This window comes from Fringilla coelebs (assembly GCF_963513975.1).
Source record: "Fringilla coelebs genome assembly, chromosome: 2".
Lineage (NCBI taxonomy): Eukaryota > Metazoa > Chordata > Aves > Passeriformes > Fringillidae > Fringilla > Fringilla coelebs.
In genome coordinates, this window is record NC_140029.1 from 41295848 (window position 1) to 41316710 (window position 20863).

Sequence of the window (20863 nt, forward strand, 5' to 3'; positions counted from 1 at the left end):
CCTAAGAGATTGAATAACTGAGGTTCACTTTGTCCTTTGTACATCCTTTTTATGAGCCTGTGTTGCTTAGATTCCTTTAAAATTAGTTTATAGAATACTTTTTCATGTCAATATTTCATAAACTATTTCACATGTCAGTGGTACAAGTATTTGAGGGTAAGTTAGCAGTCCAGAAAATATATGTATGTAGTGGGAGGGGAAATGGACTAAGTCACACTTTGTGAAAATGTTACTGAAACACTAGAAATGTATTTACAGTAAGTATTACAGTTACAGAAATTGCAACAAACCTTCTTAAAATCTGTGTTTCTTTCAAACAGAACAAAAGAAGAAAGGAAATATAGAAAAATTGCAGGATGAGATTGAAAAACTGAAGGAGCAGTTGCAGCTCACCAAGTCCCAGTTAGAGTTTGAACAACAGGCTAATTTGGCCAGGTTGTCTAAGGTAATACTTACTAAGTAATGTGAATGTCTCAAAATAATTAGCACTTTGAATTGTGTTCATCAACCCACAGAAGCACTGGATTTCCCAAGGTTGAACACTTTCAAGATTCAGCTGGCCAAGGTCCTGGGCCACCTTGTCTAGTTTGTGCTGTTGTCAAGAAAGGCTGGGCCAGATTATCCTGGAGGATAATCCAATCTGCTCCTTCCAACCTGATAGTCTATGATGGATGATTATTTTCTTCATTGTTTTCAGAGGAAACCCTGATCTTCTGTAAAACATGGAGTGTTGTTTTCCACAAACTCAGCTTCAGAGCTCTCTTTCCTCAGTCCTTTTGTTCCCCCTTTCTTGGAAGTGTTCAGCTTCAGTTTTCAAAAGTCCTGAATGACCAAATCAAAAGCTACTAGAGTTTCCCTTAGGAGTGCAGGCACTGTCAGAATAATGGGTCTTGGCCCTATGTGGACATGTGGAAGGTATTCTACTCATTCATTCTGTGCCTAGCTTTTGAGAAGTACCCCTATAACATATTTCTCCTGCCCCCAAAGCATTGTTTTGTTTATGAGGTGGAACTTGGAGTATTCATAACAGCGCAATGTAGATTTTTTGGTGCCTTAGGGGCCTCTTTTGAAGTCACTTGTCTTAGCTGAGACTCCTAACTGCAAGGGGACTACCTGAAATGTCCTGAAGCTACAGTCTGCAGTGTTACACAACAAGAAACTTTCAAAACTTCTCTGGTTTTCTGGGATGTCAGGGAAGATAGAAATGTGTGGTGTGCCTGGTTACAGTTTGTCTGCCATGACTGACATCCACTGTCAATTCAGGTGGCACAATGTTACTATCTTTTGATTGAAAGAGCAGAAGACTTTATCCTTAATTGAAGGATACAGATGATCCCATTCTTCCTAGTTGTACAATGATTGCTTATTATAGAGAGGAAATTCAGAGGGAATGCTGTGATGAAAAATGTTGGTGTTTCCTAAAAGATATGTATGTTCTGGGCAGTGAAGTGCAGGGCTTTAAACAATTTGAGAACTATATAAAAATCACTGTGTAGTGGAATGGTTGAATTAATCTAATGGATGAAGTGGGGTATATAGGGATAAAATAGTTCTAATTTCATCTGTGAAACAATGGGTTCTGAACTGAGTGCTGTTACTGAAGGGCAAGTTCTTAAGCTTGTGATACATAGCCCTGGGGAAACGTTAGTAGCAGCTAGCAAAGAAAATCAAATATTGCCAATTATTCTGAAAAATCACTGTGCAATCCACAGCTTAAATATGTTGTGTGAGTCTAGTCCCTTCATCTCAAAAAGGATAGGATAGAGCTATAAAAGTTATGGAGATGGGCTACAAAGATGATCAGTCAGTATTCAGAATGACTGAGCAAGCTGAGAGTTGTCAGTCTGAAAGGAAAAATGGTTGATGAAGATGGAAGGTGAGATAATGATACCTGTGAACTCATGAGTCACACAGAGTGAATAGTGATGAACCATTCTCTCTGTTCTCCAGTTCAGGGCTCAGAATCCATCAAATGTACCTAGCAGGAGCCAGATTCAAACAACTAAAACAAGAAAAGTGCTTGCCTCTTTATGCAGCTTGTGGAGCACATTCGCAAAAGGTGGTGAAGTTGCTAAAGATGACACAGCCACAGGGGATGACTTCAAAGTGTATGAGGAGAAACGTATTAAGTTTATGCAGTTAATGAGGTTCACAGGACTGTATCAAGCTCCAGAAGTCCTCTGAGCTGAGAAAAGCTGGCAACTTAGAGGATGTGAAAGAGAACATGCACTTTTGCTTGCTCCAATATTAGCCTTTCTTACTTACACACTTAAGGCTTTGTGAGAACAGGATACTGAAGTAAGTGAATCATTGATATGACCAAGAAAGGTCATTTGTGTGTTTTTCAGTGAAAAATAATAAACTGCCTGAACTGTTTTGAAGTGTACTTGTTTAGCTTGTTTAGCAAAATATAGTCTGATAATAGTTTGCTACCCTAGAATTCTTAGAAAAATCTGGTGTTGTTTTTTGATGTCACAGTATTTCCCAAATATTGAAAGTGACTGCATTCCACATGTAGTTTGGGAGCTTGAATTTGTATTGAATGTGAAGAAAAATCACCAATAATTAATTTTTTTCAATTTCAGGAATGTGAGCAGCAAAAATCAAAAGAAGAAGAGTTTCTACAATCATTTCATAAATGGAAAGACGAGGAAAGAGAGAAATTTGCTGATCAAATAGAAAAAGTGAAAGATATGTTTACGAAAGAGCTTAAGGACTTACATTCAAGAAATTCAACCTTAGAAAATGTAAGCAATTTAAATTTTTGAACATTTTAAAGCATGAATCCCTTACAATAGATGGCAGTGAATTTCACATATTTGAAATGTGATATAGTCATTGTAAAGCTCTTCCTACAGAACTCTTAAAAATAATGATTGAATGGTAGCTATAATTGTATCTTTGGATACAGGTATTTTATTAACATCATTTCAGGTTGCGGGTCTTTTTATTCAAAGGATTGCTTTCTATGAATGAATGATCCCTTCGTCAGTTATGTCAGTTTTTTTCTGTACTCCTCAGCCTTTAAATGCCTGTTTATAGGTTAGTAGATATTGTTGTGGTTGCTGCATGTTAAGTATCCTTATGTTAATATTTTCTTAAGTGGTGTGGAGGTAACTTACCTCTGCATTACAGTCCTGACAGAATTAATTTGTTTTCAATACATGCTTTGGAAATGCTCACTAACAAGAGAAGCATGAAAGTATGGCTGGGTCAGAAATCAAGTCTGCATGGCATTACCAGAGCAGCTTACATTTTGCAGCTGCTAGGTCCTGTGTACTTTTACAAGTGATATTTATTTTAGATGTAGATATTATTGATGACGTGAAATTTGATAAATGCTGACTTCACGAGAAATGGGAGAAGTATCTGATGCAATCTCTGCATAACTGTGTTTAAAGAAAATTTTGTATTCCTCCTCCCTCCTATTAGCAACTGTTAGAATTACAAAAGTCCAATATGCAACAAAAATCCAATTTAGGAACGCTGAAAGACAGCCATGAGTTTACAGAGGAGAAACCTCATCATCTTCGGGATCCTCATCATCTTCGGGATCATCCATATGTGGTTAAACTTCTGGAAAAACAGGTAACACTGTAACTTAATGTATTGCTTTTAACAGATTACTTGCTTTCTTTTTATTTTGCTTCATCTCTGAGTAGGATGTGAAATCCCTAAGTAATATTTTCATTATTTTTAATGCCAAAAATAGCTGGTTTTAAAGATTTAATACTATTTAATACTATCCATATAACGGCAAGCAAGGATATATTTTCTTTATCTTTTATAAATGAAGTAATTCTTGCTTATTTATTGATATTTTCTTACTCTTTATTATTAAGTACATCTGACTTTGCCAAGTGTGGTGGCAGTTCAATTCCAGAAGACTCTAATAAAGCATTTATGTTTACTCATCCATGAGGCCACTTACAGAAAAATTGGAATGTTCCATTTCCCAAAATGAAAAAGAAAATTAGGAAACTTTCTGACAGGATTTTCCAACCTGTGCCTTTTGTTTTCTTTCACGGTTTTTGGGATGTGAAGGCCTTTGTTTACTGTTGATATGATACAAAAGTTTGATCATTTCTGTGCAAAGATGTGCAAAACCTACTTTTGCTTTATTTTTTTTTTAATTTCATCAAAAAAAATTGGCTTCAGTCTAAAACTCGTATGTTAATTTTGGGGTTTTGTCATTATTGTGGAAAATATGTTGTATATGAGTGCTCAAAAAAACATTAATGAGTGCTCAAAATTACATTCTTTAAGGGAAAACCCCCTGCTCTTACTACTCTTTTTGTTAATATACAGACATGTATCAAAATGCTTGTGTATTTCTCACTCACAGTGACTGCATATTTAAATCAAAGAGAAAATACAGTTTCTGGAGTGATTGGTAAGAAAACCACACTCAGATGTATAAATCAACTGTTCTAGGCCTTAAATACTGGGTTACTCAAATTTCATCAAATCTGTCATATTTTTGATATTTATGCTTTATTTAGAAAAATAAATCTGCATATATCAAACTAAATGCTCCTGTGCTATTAACAAGAAACAAAGCTGCATATATCAAACTACATGGGCTGTTAACAAGAACTAACATGGATTTCCTCTATGCAGGAAAAAAAGTGGGTGTCTTGTATGCAAGCCAAGGTTCACGACCATGAGACAGAAACCTCCCTGGTAAGTGGCACAGCAGACCACTTACACCAAAATGAGACATTTTTTTTATTTACCCTTTCAGTAGTTCTTGATATGCTCTAGTACATCTGCCAGATATCAAGATTTTATAAGAGTATGTCCTCTTCGCTGTATTTATCATCCCTGTGTTTCTGTTATGGTAGGATCTTGGTGTTTCAGTTAAGGCCAGGGTTGAAAATGAATTTAGCATTTCAGAATCTGACAGAAAACTGAAACTGTATCTGTTTTTTGAAGAGCTTACAGCTGTTTCTGTGAGCACTGTATTATACAGTATTTTCTATGTTATGTAGCTGAATAGTTGAGATCTGACTTGCCAACATGTAGCTGTCATCCACCCTGTACCTGCTGCTACCATGGACCTATGGCATATGTCTCAGTCTTTTTGTTCTCCTTCTTATTGCTTCTCTATTGCTTTTTCTGTTGTAGCTTTCTAATGCAGAATCTGTTCAGCTTTTCCAGGAGAAAACACCTTGGGATTTTATTTTGCATCAGTTTATATATTTTACTATACAAAGCTTTATTCCTCAGATTTCTTTTTACATCTGCATTTCTTTTTAATCTCTTTGCTGCTTTGTTTCTCTCGCTTCTTTTCCTATCATTTCCCTTTCATCTGCGTGACCATGTAAGAACTGAGCAGATCATAGTGGTCTGACCAATGCTTCTCCTCCTCTGGCAAGAAAACATTGGGGATGAACCATGGAACAGTCCCCAAAAAGGACTGTTAAAGATACACCCACATACAGTGCAAGAATAGAATAAGGGAGAAGCAATGTAAGTATTACTTTTGGGATGGCGCACCTAAATAATGTTCCCTTTCTTCCACATTTGGACCTAATATACTAGGTTTATTATACAAATTCACATATCACCTCCCTAAAGTATCATTGTTGAACACTATTTATAATTAAAACATTTTTTTTAGATCTACACACTTTTTTCTGCAATCTTATTTTTAGGCAATCTCACCAATCTGCTTGTATGTCCTTTTCTTTATACTGAGATTTAGGTAGTCTTCCCTGTGTAATTCAAAAGTGATCCAGACCACTGTTCTATGATATATACAAGTCCTAGTGAAGTCACAGAAGACATCAGGTTTTTGCTGAGAAAAAAAATGTTAAAAGTATCTAAGCATGACACGTGCTTGTTTAGACTTTACAGCATTAAAATATTTTGTATAGTGTTAATATGATGTTACTTTTCTTCTGATTGCTTTCTAGCTACGGTCAGAGGTTGAGAACACCAAAACATCAGCAAGGGAAGACCTGAACAGAAATAACATCTTTTACAGGAAGAGGATAGAAGAATTGGAGAGGAGGCTTCAGGAGCAGAATGATCTGATTGTTAGTCAGAGGAGGCAGGTCTGTTTTGTGAAACGCTCTGTTTCAGAGAGCACAGGACACAGAGAAACACTATACTAGCACTTGGGGTTTGATAATTCTCTGACTGCATGTTCAATATTCGCAGCTGGTAATAGTATTGCTATTACCAAAGTTTTGGTTACACTTTAGAAATTATGTTGATAAATAAGAATAGATCTGGAAGAGAGACATAGGAATGTACCAGGAATTAAAACACATTTGACAAAGAAAGGCTTAATAAGCCAAAAATTTTTGATAGTGAAAAGGATGTAATCATAATGGGATCTAGTGTTTGAAATCTGAAAATACATTACTTCTCACACTAAAAATAAAGTATCATATTCATTACTGTGAGAATAATTATTTGAAATATTGCCATGTGAAATGTAACAAGACCAAGTGCCAGATTCTCCACCTGAGTTGGGGTAACCCTGGTAATACCCATATATTGGGGAACAAGAGGCTGGAGAGAGGTCCTGCTGAAAGAGATCTGGGGGTTTGAGGTGGTGTCAAGTTGAATGTGAGTCAGCAGCACCCTGGCAGCCACAAGGGCCAGCCATGTCCTGGGGTGCATCAGGCGCAGCATCTCCAGCTGATTGAGGTGGGAGATTGTCCCACTATGCTTTATGCTGGTGCTGCCTCACCTTGAGTTCTGTGTGCAGTTTGGGTGCCTCAGTGTAAGAAGGGCACCAGACTATTTCAGTGCATCCAGAGGAGAGCAAACAAGATGATCAAAGGTCTTGAGGGCATTTTAGGAGGAGCAGCTGTTACTTGGCTTGTTCAGCTTGGAGAAGAGAAGGCTTAGAGGTAATCTCATCACAGCCTCGAGGGGGACAGTGGAGGAGGAGGTGCTGATCTCTCTGGTGATCAGTGATAGGACACAAGGAAATGGAATGAAGCAGGGGAGGTTCAGATTGGACATTAGGAAGGGGTTCTTCACCCTGAGGGTGGTTGGGCACTGGCTCCCCAGGTAAGTGATCGCAGCACTAAGCGTGTCAGAGCTCTTGGCATGTCTGGACAATGCTCTCAGGTTTAAGTTTTTGGTAGTCCAATGAGGGAATTGGACTTGATCCTTGTAGGTCACATCCAATGTGAGATAGCCTATGATTCTATGTTTGGAAATGAATTGTTTTTGCCTAAAATATGGTTTTGTTGAAACATAAGTATAGATTTTTAGAGGTGATTGGTGAGGGAAGGTCTGGGTGGTCTGGGGTTTAGACTATGGCATGACTATGTGGCCTATTCCTGTATTAGATGGTGCATTCTTTGTAAATCTGATTTTACACATTTTGCTTGAGATTAATATTAAACGTATACTTGAAGGCTTAAAGAATGGAAAGACAAATAATAGCTTTTACATCTCTACCTTCACAAATTTTATAGCTGGAGAAATAGAGGACAATCATAGATTAATTTCCTTCAATGAAGTGACCTTTGGAAAGATAACAGTATGACCACAGATGTATAATAGGTTCACAGGAGTCCAAGTTTGGTGTTTGTGAAATACTGTTGTGCAGATCTACATTCTCAATCCCTGCAAAATAGAAGGGCTTGAGAAATACCTACCACTTTTGCAGAATCCAAACTTAATGGACAATGAATAGAAGCACTACTGGCTGTAACCAAACTGATAAATAAAAGAGGATTAGGGTCCAATTTCTTGTGCCAGCTCCTTCTGACAGTGGCTATGCGTTTGAATGAATTGTGTTCTTCTTCTCTTTGGGCAAATGGAGTGCAGAACATTGTTTTAGTGATACAGGATTCACAAGTTTCCTGTTTTCTTTAGATCACATTACAGACAGCGTGTTTCCTTTACTCTGTTAGTTCAGTGCTTGTCCTGGGGTGTCACATAGATAAACCTGTAAAGCAGAGAGGAGAACTGTTCATGCATTTAGAATCCGTGTGCAATTAAACACTCCAGTGTTTTCCTGTACTGGAAGCCAGGCTTGCAAAATGGGGTATGAATTGCTGAGGAAGAAAGTATTGAAACTCTTAAGTGCTGAAGTGGCCCCCTAAGTCTGCTCTCATTTGACTTAACAACAAGATGAGTACAAAGCATGAGTGGACATTAAGACAACACAAAAACATTCATTAAGCATGAACAAAATATAAATTGGACACAGAAGTAGTATTTTTCTCCCCAGATCATAACCCATATTTTCTCTTATGGAATAGTAATGAAACTAGGTATTTCATGCTAAATGTTCATTCTAGATATTGATCATTTACATTTGTATCTATTCATGTATATTGTGTTTTCTCCTTTAGATAAGAGAATTGTCTGTGAAACCAGCTCCAAGTGTTAAAACATATGATGGTGAGTACAAACTGTAAGAAAAAACAGACTTAGTTTCTGATTTCTGCAGGCTAGCTGAAACAAATATAGACATCAAATTGACTAACAAAATACTGAAATAAAATCAGTACTGGAAATGTACTTGTTTTTCACAGGGTACCTACCTGTTTTCATGCCACTATTTACAAAGACCATGCTTTGTAGCTGTAAAGACAAAGTTAATTGCTTGAGTAGTGAAGAGATGTGAAATAGAACAACTTTATTTTGTATTATGTAAAAAACTTCCAGATTTGCTTTATGAAGTATAATTTTAATTGATTTTTTTTCATGCTTGACTGTCCTTAGGCTGCAGAACTCACAAAAGGGAAAATACTGAGAGAATAGACAAAACTGATTAACTTGTCAGTTAAGAAACAGATGTTCAAAGAATGTTAAGAACTCTTATATTTTTGTCTGTGCAATACTTTAACATCTGAAGTCTATTACAAGTAGTTAAACCTGATAATAGTGTTTCAGGATATTGTCCTGCACTACAAACACCCATATGGTTAATGCTGCAGTTGCAGTGACTTGAAGTAAGTTTATTGCCATAGGTGATGACTGCTGAATTAATTCTGATCCCAGTTTTAGAACCATTTTGCTGTATTAACAAGACAGTGGCTTGAACTGAGTGAAAGAGCAGGGAGTAGGTTTAGATTGAGGAAGGCCTAGTAAGAGCGTGGCTGTGTGACTTTTCAGCTGTAGCTGGTCATATTCATTCCCACTGAAGCACAGACAAGTAAAAGTCCATGGCACACAGGCAGATTTGCTCCTAGCCCCAAGCTGATCTGAGGAATGTAGGATTGAAGCTCTAATTCACTCCAAGGCTACACCCTATACATGACCTATAGGCGTATGAGTGTTGGCACTCATTGATGTCACTTGTGGGTGCTGCAGATCCTCTCTGGGGAATACAAGCCCTGGTCAGACTGGTCTTGACTTAGTAGCTTTGGGTCAAGACTTCTTCCCTGTGACACAAAGGCAGCATGCACTCATGACTAAAAAAATGATCACATTCTAGTCCAGTGATGATTTAGTTAGTAGTTTCTTTTCCTGATTTTAGAAGCGTTAAAAATGCAAAGGATACATAGAGGTGTACTTTTATGCTGTGAAGGAACAGTTTTTCCTTTGTAAATGTTTTGTTTGTTTTTTGCCCATTAATGTAAAAAAATACCTGATTTATAAATATGATTAAATATAGCCATATTTAAGAATCTGTATTTATCTGCTACTGTTTACAATAATACAATTTTATTATTTTTTTACTCTTATGCTATTTTAGTGAACACTCCTGTAGAGCGTCTTCAAGAATCTAAACCAACTCCATCAATTCCCCCACCTGGTAAGTTTTTTTGATAGGTCCCTATCCAGTGCTTTCAAATCTAACCCTTGTTTTTCTCAGATCATAGGTTTGTCAAATCATTTGTCAAATCATTTCTCAGATCATTTACTTTTGTCAAACCATAGGTCTAAGAGTAGTTCTATTGAAAGAACATAATTTCTATGTCAGAGTTGAAAATTTTTATGAAATAATTATAAGGATGCACAACTGAGAAGAATAAATGAAAAATAAATTCAAATGATCTGAGAATATTTCCTAGTATACTTATTGAATCACTTGATGAAATTTATTGAGGAACAAATTTATGTTTTCTAATGGAAAATATACTGGATAGGTACATTATATGCATATACTGGATAGGTACATGCATCTGCTGGAGTTTGTACAAGGAAACATGTGGAGATGTTTGGAAGTCTTGAAATACTGTATTTTCCATGTGGCTTCAAATGGCAAGGAGTAAAAATACAGAAAGAAATAATCAAAATAGACAATTATCCTGTCCTAGTTCTTCCAGAGTATACCTGTTGTTACATATAGATCATTATTTAAGTACTTTAACTTGTGGCACTGTGGTATCCTTTAGAAGAGGAGGGGGGCAAGGGAGCTATATTTACATTGTTTTGTACTTTGTGAAAATAGTTTTGTTTTTTTAATCAATATGCAAATTAATGGAGAGTTTTGTTACTATACCAATATTCTGTGATAACTAATTCTTTTTTTTCCTTTTAAGTAATGAAAAACAAGCAAGGAAAATGTTTAAAAACAATTTATTGATTTGAATTATAGTTACATAATTTTTTTTCTAATAATTTCTCTTAGTTTTTAAGCCTGTCACAGGGATACTAAATGGAATTTGTCTGTGAAAAATGTAGATATTTCACCAGATACAAAAAGTTCTGAAAATGCCTCTGTGGAGAAAGGGCATTATGTATCAAGCTTTCGATAACTTGATGAGGAATGAAAAACTCAAGTAGTGCTCATTTTCAACTATGTGTTATGACAAAAATTAGTTAAAAAAGGAAAACTGATTGTATTATTGCTAATTATTGCTGTGGCAACATTATTTGAATAATACAGAGATTTCTTTCTAAACTATGCAAGATTTAGTAGTCCATTGCTTGTAGCTTCCTAAGTTAAATTATATGGATGAATATTGTGTAGACAAAAGTAAAAGTATATGAAATATAGAGAATTAGGAATAGCATTTTGAACAATTAATTCTTTTTCATTTAAGCCAGCCTCATTACACCAAAACAGTAGTCTGGTTCTGGCTAGGAAGTCTCACAGCATGTAGTTTAGCAATTGCCCTGAATTTAAGATTTAAGTTTTATGAAGATTATTGCTGCTAAGGACTTACCAAGATTGTCAAGCGTTAGTTCCTTTGTGCATTTGCTTTCATTTGTACTGAGCACAGTTCCTGAGGAACAGTCCTGTGAACATTAGTATTTTTTGTACTCTGACAATTTAAATCAGCTCATTCAGATCTTTCATAATTCTTGCTGCTTCAAATACGAAGTTTGTGACATCTTGTGAAACTTCTCAAGATAGAAAAGGCTATTCCTGCCATTGATACACAAAAGATTCACCCTCAGTTTATTATGAAACCTCAAAGAAGGTGTTCCCTTCAGATTCCTTTGCTGATTACTATTTTATTTATCTCTGCAGGTCTCTCTGTCTGTCCCCTTTCTTCCCTTCTGGATTATTTTTTAAACTTGCCTTACCTAATTTTCTGGAGGTTAGCAGAAGTTATGGTGTCTTTCTCGAAGTTTTCAGGACTCCTCAAGGGATTGACTTACTGAATTAAGACATCATGCTGCATCTCATGCCTTTATGAAAAGGAAAGCACTTCCTGGTAACTTCTGTAGACAAATTTATTTAGCACAGATCATCTTATAATTGCCTGCATATAAAATATCTTCATAGTTTTTTTAAAATTAATTCTAGAAAAGGCTCTCTAATGTGAACTTAACCACACTTTTCAAAGCCACTCAGATGCTTTTGCATCCTAGTATTCATTCTGCACATCTTAAATCTGTGTTATGAAAAGATATCCAAGTTGCAAATGTGAGTTATCCTAGGTGTAAAGTAGGAGAATGACTGTGTTAGTTTGGTGGTTTTGTGTTAATATTCCCGACTTCTTGTGAGAGCGAGTAGAGCTCCTTGAATGCCATTCTGGCAGAAAATTCTTCTATCCATTTCTGAGCTACCTGTAGGGTTTTGTGCAGATATAACTTCGGTCTTACTTTCAAAGATTACTTCAGTCTTTCAAAAAGGCAACAGATTAATTACAATTTATTTTTCTAAATAATATTTTAAAATTAGGCTTTGGCTTCTATATTACTTGAAATGTTGATACTTGTTCAATATTTAGTCTTTGTTAGGTCAATAGTATTAGGTGGAATTGAAGACAGTAGTTAAAAAGCAAAGCTACCAGTTAGATTGTTCATTAAAACCTGTGCCTCAATCTGCAGAAATGGTGTGGACACCAAGGCTTAGCTATCACTAGGGACATAGCTGAAGCATCTGAGGAAAATTTGGTTAAAGTACTTACTCTTCCTAGACAATAAACAGAGAAAAGGGGCACCTTCAGAGTTTGGTTCAGCTGAACTAAGATCTGAATGCTCTTTGAAGAGTTGCCTGTGTCCCTTTGATGACTGTAGAAGGAGTCTGAGTTGACTGGGCTTCTAACTTAGGGGCCTCAGGTAAGTGTCAAAAAAAATCATGCTTAGGAATATTGGTTGAAAATTAATATTTCTGCTGCTTATGGGCAGTATGTGGTTTTCTATTGATCGGTTAGGAGAAAAAACACATTAAGTGCATTAACTGAAAAACAATGGTCCAAATTACAGGTATCACAGATTAGTCTGGCACCTCTTTGTATGTGTAATTTGAGTATCAATTAAAGGAGCATGAAATAAGTGTAGCCATGGCTTACAGTTTACATTTTTTTCTAGGCTGTTATATTGCACATGTGAAGTATTTACTGTAGATGACACTACACCATAGGTAATTTTATTGCTTCTGTTCAGGCTGAAAGTTTTTTTAGCATTTCATATTTCAACATAAATAGATGGGATTTTTTCTTTAAGTGTTGGCCAGAAGACTCCTTTTCCAATAGTACTGTCAACATATTGGCGTTTTTTTAACTAGTAGATAAGAACAGACAAAAATATATGATATGCATGAAACATACACAGCCTGAATCCTTCATTATTGTTAAATATATTTTCCTACTCCATCTGCATAGAAATTGTCTTCAAATACTCTTTAAAGCAGATATTTAATTGTTTCTTAAGGTATGCTGGGCGCATAATTTTTCAGTAGTATAATTATTCACTGAGAAATTAAGGTAACCTGTACTTTTGATACATCTCATCTGTGTCTCCACACATATTAGCTGGCAGAAGAGATACTCTGGAAAGTATGGGATGATAGACACACCTCTGCTGGCCTTAATGATGGCTAGAATTAATATGTGATGATAGATGGCCAGAAGAAGCACATCTCTGGTAAACATAAGGAGAGGACTCCTTAAGGGAGGTCACCTCCACACCCATCTGTAAACCAGAGTAATGGTTTTTCTTAAATGGGATTCCATTGTGATGTTTAATAGATATTTCTTAGAATATGTGTACAGTGAAGAGAAAGAAAAGGCTTGTTTACGTAAGGGAAGTTGGTGTTGTCAGGTGTTTCACTCCCTCCTGCCTTAGCATTTGATCTCTTCTGTTACCATGCAGTGAACAACATTGTTACACATAACAGTAATGCACTTTAGGTCTGCTCATGCAACTGTTCTTAGTAATTCCTGGTTTTTCATTCCTCTGTTTCTGGTACACTGAGGAAGAAAAGCATGTACCTTTATGCCTGATCAGCAGGCCATTTTCAGGTCTGAGTTCTGGGGACTGGGATTTTCCTGTTAAATTAAGTCACTTGGCAGGGGCTTGTGCAGAGATGAGTCAGCCCCTTTAAGCAGAGAGCATTTGAGTAAAGTACAGGTAAAACAAGCATAGATTAAATCCAACTACACAGCAACTGCCTTACTGATTGGTAAGTTCAGCCAAGAAACTCAGAGGCCTCAGTGCCCATGCAGCTTAATTAAATCTTCCCAGAACATTTCATCTGTGCTTCAGGCTCTGACCTTCTAAACAGACACATTTCAGGCTTTTGGGGATGATTCCAAACTGTGTCTGAACACTGTTTTGGAGAATCTTAGTTGGTGAAAGGCAGCAGTGTGCCAGGAGCAGTAGTGTGGAGAATCATGTTCCAGTGCCCAGGAATGCTCTGGCCACTGGTAAATTTTCAGCCTTAGAGATTGAAAGACCAGAAGCCCCTTTGTCTCTCAGAGTTTTGCTTTTAAATGTTTTCTTAAGATATCTTGGTATTTTCATCTTGCTAATGACTTGTGATGGTATAAGAAGCATCTTTTAAGAACTTCTTATTTAGTGCAAGTTCTGTGGGAGCAAATCTTAAGTCTGGTAATTGGCTTGGAAAAGCAGGTGAGAAGCTGAATATCACCACAGGCGTGGAAAGCGTGGAGAGACCAGCTCTCACACCCCAGATTTAATCCCCTTTACTTGGGGAATACTGGAGATGTGGCAGTGTCACTTAGCCCCAGATGCTCATTTCACTGTGATTACCTGTCACAGAGCATCCGTGTCTGTACCTGGTGTACAAGAAATGCCAAAGAACATCTTCATGAAACATCACTTCCTCCCCTTCTACCCAAAGAGCATAACAACCATTTATAGTGCAAGAGGTTTTTTTGTGAAGGATGGGGAAAATGCATGTAGGCCCAAAATACTGACCAATAAATTGTTTTCTCTTATAATGCCTGTAGTTGAATGCTGAAAGTACAGTTTGCAGACCTGTTTTTTTTGTAAACCCTACAAGACACTCAAGCTCTAGTTTTCATTGATAGCAATAGAAGGTGAATATTAACATTTCAAAAACCCAAATTGGTCTACATATAATAATTTTCAATCATGTCTTATAAGTTAATAAAGTTGTAAATAAACTGTAGTCTGACTTCATTTTTTGTGAAGCAAATTGTACCTGACAGCCTATAGAATGGTAAATTCATTGTGTTTAGGAAGCTGTTTGCAACACAGACATTTCAAGAATACTTTAAAACACATGATAATACTGAATCTAACACAATTGAAGTGATTGAAGATTTTTACAATTGGTTTTATTGGGAATGATCTCATATATATATATATATATATATATGTTAAATCTCTGTCTTATACGTATGGACTCAGTACTTAATAACTCTCTGGAACAGTGAGTTAATATATTTTTCCATATACTTTTGAGGTTTACTTTGTCCATTTCATTTGCCTTTTTTAAACTTTTAGTATAAAATGGGACATAAGCAATATTTTTAAATGCATCTTAAAATTTTTTTTCTTATGAGAAATGAACATCAATATTGATTTATGTAATCCTGCATGGCCCTGTCACTATAGATGTCTAAAACTACCCTACCTGGCCTACCTGGTGCCATTCCAGAAGTTGTGTGATGTATCAGTCAACCTTGCACTGATGGCTTAAAACTCTGATGTATCTGGGATGACACCATACACCTGTGTTTGGACAGCAGAACCACTCCTCAAGTGACTATTGTATTAGGGTCTCCTCTACAAAAATGTACCCCTGAGGCACTGAAGAGTCATGTTGCAGTGGGTTTGTGATGGTTAAGCAGGTTGTCAGCAATCAAGAAAGTTGACATCATTGTGGTGGGTTTTTTTCTGACTTTCCCTCTCTGGACCTTGACCTTTTTCTGTCCTTTTTGTCTGGTGTTCCTGTTCTTCCTCATTATTAGAGCAGGCACCCTTGGTGCATATGCTGGAGCCCATAGAGGAGCTTTCAGAAGAGGAAAAAGGTAATGATTGATTCAGCTCAAAATATGCTGGCATGTGTTTCTTGAAAACAAAAAATGTTATTTGATACGTACAGTACTTTTCATTGTATTTCATTATATTTGTGTGATTTGGGTGGGAATATTGTTTGTGTCAGTCTCCTGTTTGCTATTGCTTATAAATATTATGATTTCATTATCCAAGTTCAACGTTTTTATGAAAATCTGGCGAATTTCTTTAAAGCAGTCACATGTCTAAAGGGATTTGAACTAAGCAGAGCAAGAATGATGGGGAAAAGCCCCTGACTAGGAATTTTTTTGTGCTGACACTGTTGCAATACGAGCTCACTCCCTTTTTAAACTCTGCATAAGAGGATAAAGAGTTCAGGTGGAAGGAAGTTGATGGTGAAGGTTGGAACTGCCAGCTTTCATGAATGCATCACAAATACTTTTCAAGTAATCTGACTTGCACCTACCCATAAGGAACCACAGCTCCAGCCAGGGTTGTGCAATTCAGAATAAAGTTACATAGACCAGCATTGGCAGCTGTTGTGCCTCTTCTGAGGAGACCTTGGAGAAGGCCACATTTACAATGACAGAACAGAAAGCACTGGTTCATCCTGCATGGTGTTCCTCTCCTAAAGGCAGCTAATAGTACTTTAGATGAAACACCAAATAAAAATATCTTCTGTGTGTGAAAATCAAAATCAGTTTTGACCCCTACAGCCAGTGGGTTTAAATTTCAAAGGAATGATGCTGATTTGAAAACAAAATCATTGTTTGAATACATCTGTGTGTTGAGAGGTTTCCCCAGGGAAAATCCAATGACTCTGAACAATCTGAAATAAAGACTGTTTGCATTTTTGCCGTTCCTTCTGCTCTTTCTCTTGCTTGCCATCTTCTCTCTTGATGGATTGTCTTTGTTTCTTCTGCTGTGCCTAAAGGCATGGCCTGAAGTGCATAAGAGAAAAGAAAGAATGCAGTCTGAAAAGATAGACCAAGATTTTTTTGGTTTTGACAACAGTCACTTGTAAGGGAGAGTGTGAAAATTCTTGACTCAGAACATAATTTTCTAGGATTATGTAGGAGCTGAGACAGTGGACTAGATGTAAGGTCCCTTGTCTCAAAAGTTAAATCTAGTATTTGGGGATGAATAAGAAAACAGTTCCTTAAATAATTGCTCTGGCAAAGAGGATTTGGCTTGAGTTAATTAGCAAGAATTAATATTGTCATTAATTAGGATAATGCTGGATAGTCTTGTTACCCTTATTAGTATTTAGTAATTAGGAATTTTAAAATGACTTTAAATGTATCTAATTTTTTGTAAGGATTAACATTGAAAAGAGATAGGATTTTCAGAAGGCTCCTGGGAGCCTTCCACTTTAAAATGTCACATATATGGCTTTCTGGGAGGATTTTGTACTGCATAATGCCATCTTGTCCTGAATGGGGATAGTCAGATAGCCCTGTGTTTCCTCAAGACCAATTGTTTGCCTCTTCTAGGACTCAGTTCTCCAGATAAATCAGTTCTAATGTCATCTCTGTCAGGGACTGGATTGTCCACACAGTTCCCAAAACCCGATGAGATTTCAGCCTGATTATGTCATCTTCAACACAGATCTAATAGTATGGCAGATGGACTCTCTTTCAGTTTTCATTACCTATAGTTCTTTCCAGACCCCATGGGAAGCCAGTTTTTCAAAACTGCCCAATATGTCATATGTGCATCTTGAGGCTTTTTTGTCTCCTCTTCAGGGTGCTTGTCTTGCCCTTAAAGAAAAATGAAAAGTAAATGGAAGTGCTTTCTAATTAGCTGTCATTGTTTACAAATAGGAAAAGTGGCACATTTGTTTAAAAATATAATATTTGAAAGTCACAATATGGAATTATGCCTTCAATGTCCTTGTCTATTGGGTGGCAGATGACTTTGCTGTCCTGTAAGGCATACTGGGAAGACAAACTCCTGCCCAAGATTTTCCTGTTACTTCAGGGAAGTTGGGAGTGTGGTTTACAGAATGCTTTCCTGGGATGTTTTATACCCTTAGCCAGCTCTGCTGACCACTGCCAGACAGAAGCAGCCATCATGGTTCCACAGGTTATCGCTTCATTTACTTTAAGTGCATTCAGTAAAATTTTGTCTTGCCAGTGACAGTTTACAGACAGGTTCTAAATGGGTGTGTTTTGCTTCTTTCATACTTTCCTGTATGACCCAATAATACTTTGGCCTAACTTAAATGTCAGTCTTCATATTAGATGGAAGAATCTGTCTAGATGATTCTTTATTGCTTGCATAAGAGTTTTTTATTGACATAAGTGTAATTGTTGACACTTAAAGCAAGGGAAAGAGATAGGAACTTCTTTGTCTACTTTTAAGTATGTATGATGTCACAGACTTGCATAGAAGAAAACACGACACTGAACTTTGTCCTTGAAAGATTTTTGAAGATGGCTATTATCCATCATGTGCTTTCTGTGAAACAGTCTGCCCCAGACGAGGCTTTGTCTTTACCAAGACTTTTGAAAGTGTTACAGCTTTGCAAAGGTTTAATTTCAGTAGATGATTTTATAAGAGAACATCACATTGCTTGAAGCTTTTTCTTAAGAAAAAGTTTGTAGTATTCTTGTTCTGATTCCTTCTAGGATTCAGCTTTTCTTTGAAATACCACATTTAGAGAACTTAAGTATCAGAAGATAGTCTTTCTTTATCAGAAGTTTTCAAGTACAATGCTATAAGTAAAGATCCTTGTTCCTAAATATTCAGCACTGTATCTTTACAGTGATTCTGTAAGGAGCAATAAGATACTTGTGATGGTGAGTACAATGTGCAGAGGTACAAATTCCAAGTGAGCTGGCTTTTGTAAGCTAGCCCAGTATTTTGAAAATGACACAATTCCAGGTAGATAAAAAGTGCACATATAGATCTATGCTGTTTCTAAAGAATGCATGCTTCAGTGCAGTTTTTAATTGTCTCATGTAATGTGGATTTTAAAAATGTCTTTTAACAGCATTTTTCCTTCTTATTTCAGAAATTGAGAAAAGTGATCTAAAACCAGACAGAAGTAAGCACTATTTAATAAATGCTCTGAAGTCTGATCCTTCTTTAACTAAAGAATTGCGAGTTGTTTTGGAGCAAGCTCTGGAGGAGAAGCTGGAATCCTTGGGAATTAAAGCAGTAAGATATTGAATTATTTAAAAGAAGGGTAATCTTTGTACCACTTTTCTTCTGTTCTCTTTCACTCCTGTACTACCATTCTCAGCCTATAAAATCAAAGCTAAATTTCTGTGTTTTAAATAACTGTGATTCCTTAACCAGCAACCTGAGAGTATGGCCATCAAATTACAGCTGTGGAAGATATGGCTACATTTGTGAGCAATGTTACCAACTTCTGTGATTTTTCTACAAGCTTTGTGATTTCTGAAGTCTAAAGGAGTGTTTACAATACAATTTGTTTCCTTAGGGTGTTCGTGGAATATCAAGTGATCGCTTAAATAAAATTTTGCGAGCTATTGAATATGCCAGAGAACGCAAAGGGAAGCAGGAGCCCTCCATTCATGGAATTCGAGAGCACCTTGAACGTCAAGTTGGCCTTCGGGTTGAAGAGAGATCATTATCTTCTAGCAGAGCTGATTCCTGTGCTCAGCTTCCTGGCGAAGGTTACAATGCATTTTGGGGCTTATTTCATTGTTTTACATTTTTAACTGCTGTTTAAATTGTAATTTGACAACATTTTTGTATAGCTGCTTTCCTGCTTTTCCATATCAACATCCTATATAGTTATGGACAACTAAACTGTTTTCTTTAAAGGGTTCTTGACATGGTGTTCAACAGCAAATATCTTAACTCTGGCAAGATATATAGTGTTGTGTTGGGAGTGTAGCACTTTGGCAGCAAATAAACCCCCTTGCTTTCAAGCTGGTCCTCACAGATCTGAAGGGCTGAGTATGGCTGTGCTTAATTTCTGATTTTAACCAATTCTGCATTTGAAGTCTGATCATGTTCCCAGGTGCACCAGTAATGTGGGTCACAGTCAGAGTCTGGTCTCATTCTGTGATCCCAGATTTGCTAACACTGACACCTTAGCCTCAGTCCCTCTTCCTTGGCTGACTACAATGATGAGGGCCATCCAGCCTTTGCTTGATAACCTACCACCCCCTCAGCATGCCATCATGGCCACATAATCCCTTAGCTACACATTTCATGGCATATCTCATGGAAGTCCTTACATCAAATATTTCATCGCTGTACGCCTCGTTCCTACATTATCCACCCCGTGACTACAGAAACACCTTCAATTTGGTGCCCCTATCACACCTGTTTAATGGATTTTTGGGGAGTCTCTGTAGAACAATTGCTCATACCTCTCCCCCACACCTTTCATTATACCACACCCAGTCTGTATATGTTTCTGACAGATCATTATCCAGATTTTTATGTACGTCTGTGATAAAAGCAAAACATATTAGAGTCAGGATTAACTTAGCAACAACAGGATGAAGTAGTTTATTGAAAGTTCCTCTAGCTGTGAGTGACCATCTGAAGAGGGAGTCTGACTAGTGATGCTGTCCATCTTCCTTCTTACTGTATTCTCAATGAGGTCTTAAGTAAAATTGATTAGATGCTACCAGGACTGAAATTCCCTGTCAAATTCAGTGGCATTGAGGTTACCTTTCTAATTTCAGTGGGCAAAGTGCCCTCATCATCTTCCCTTATATTTGCTGCCACAGTGAATTTCCCAAGTGAGAAGTGTGTGTGGTACAGATTGTACTCTAGTTACCATAGTGATTAGCTTCCATAGATAGAAGAAGTGAGGGTCTCCACCCTGCAGGTCGAGCTTGTTGATGTGTGAACCAAATTTGGTTCATGATGGCAATAGTTCCTTCTACAACAAGAATAAACAGTCCTCAGATGATTAGCTTGATCTTCAGTGAAGATGTGCTGGCATCATTCTCAGGATCATTCCTGGAAAAGGAAAGCAATACAGCTTTCATTGGGGTTTGTCCAGACAGGTTATCCCTTAGTGGCTTAACTTGCTTAACGGCTTGGACTAGTGATTAAAGTCCCTTTTCCAGCTCAGAATAGCTCTGCTCTGTCTCTTTCAATGCAGTTGGGCTGAATCTCTCTGGTCCATCAGGGCCAGTGTGAAACAGGCTGCAGTGCCATGTCCTCAACAGAATCCCATTCTGCTGTAAGAGGGTCCCTGGGGGGGATGTGGGACCAAGCTCTGGAGCTGCTTCATGTGTTGCTCAGTCCACTCCCATGACTTTCC

At 37.1% G+C, this 20863-nt stretch overlaps 1 protein-coding gene across 1 annotated transcript in view; it reads left to right on the forward strand.

The window, feature by feature from the left end:
* DZIP1 (DAZ interacting zinc finger protein 1) overlaps positions 1 to 20863 on the forward strand; it is a gene marked incomplete at its 3' end in the record, with an annotated part of 37840 nt that overhangs the window by 9796 nt on the left and 7181 nt on the right. The window contains exons 6-15 of the mRNA XM_084226208.1: positions 321 to 445; positions 2586 to 2747; positions 3433 to 3588; positions 4621 to 4683; positions 5919 to 6059; positions 8328 to 8376; positions 9677 to 9736; positions 15561 to 15620; positions 18623 to 18768; positions 19055 to 19250. Of these exons, the coding sequence (XP_084082334.1) occupies positions 321 to 445; positions 2586 to 2747; positions 3433 to 3588; positions 4621 to 4683; positions 5919 to 6059; positions 8328 to 8376; positions 9677 to 9736; positions 15561 to 15620; positions 18623 to 18768; positions 19055 to 19250 (1158 nt within the window). The remainder of the gene's footprint in view (positions 1 to 320; positions 446 to 2585; positions 2748 to 3432; positions 3589 to 4620; positions 4684 to 5918; positions 6060 to 8327; positions 8377 to 9676; positions 9737 to 15560; positions 15621 to 18622; positions 18769 to 19054; positions 19251 to 20863) is intronic.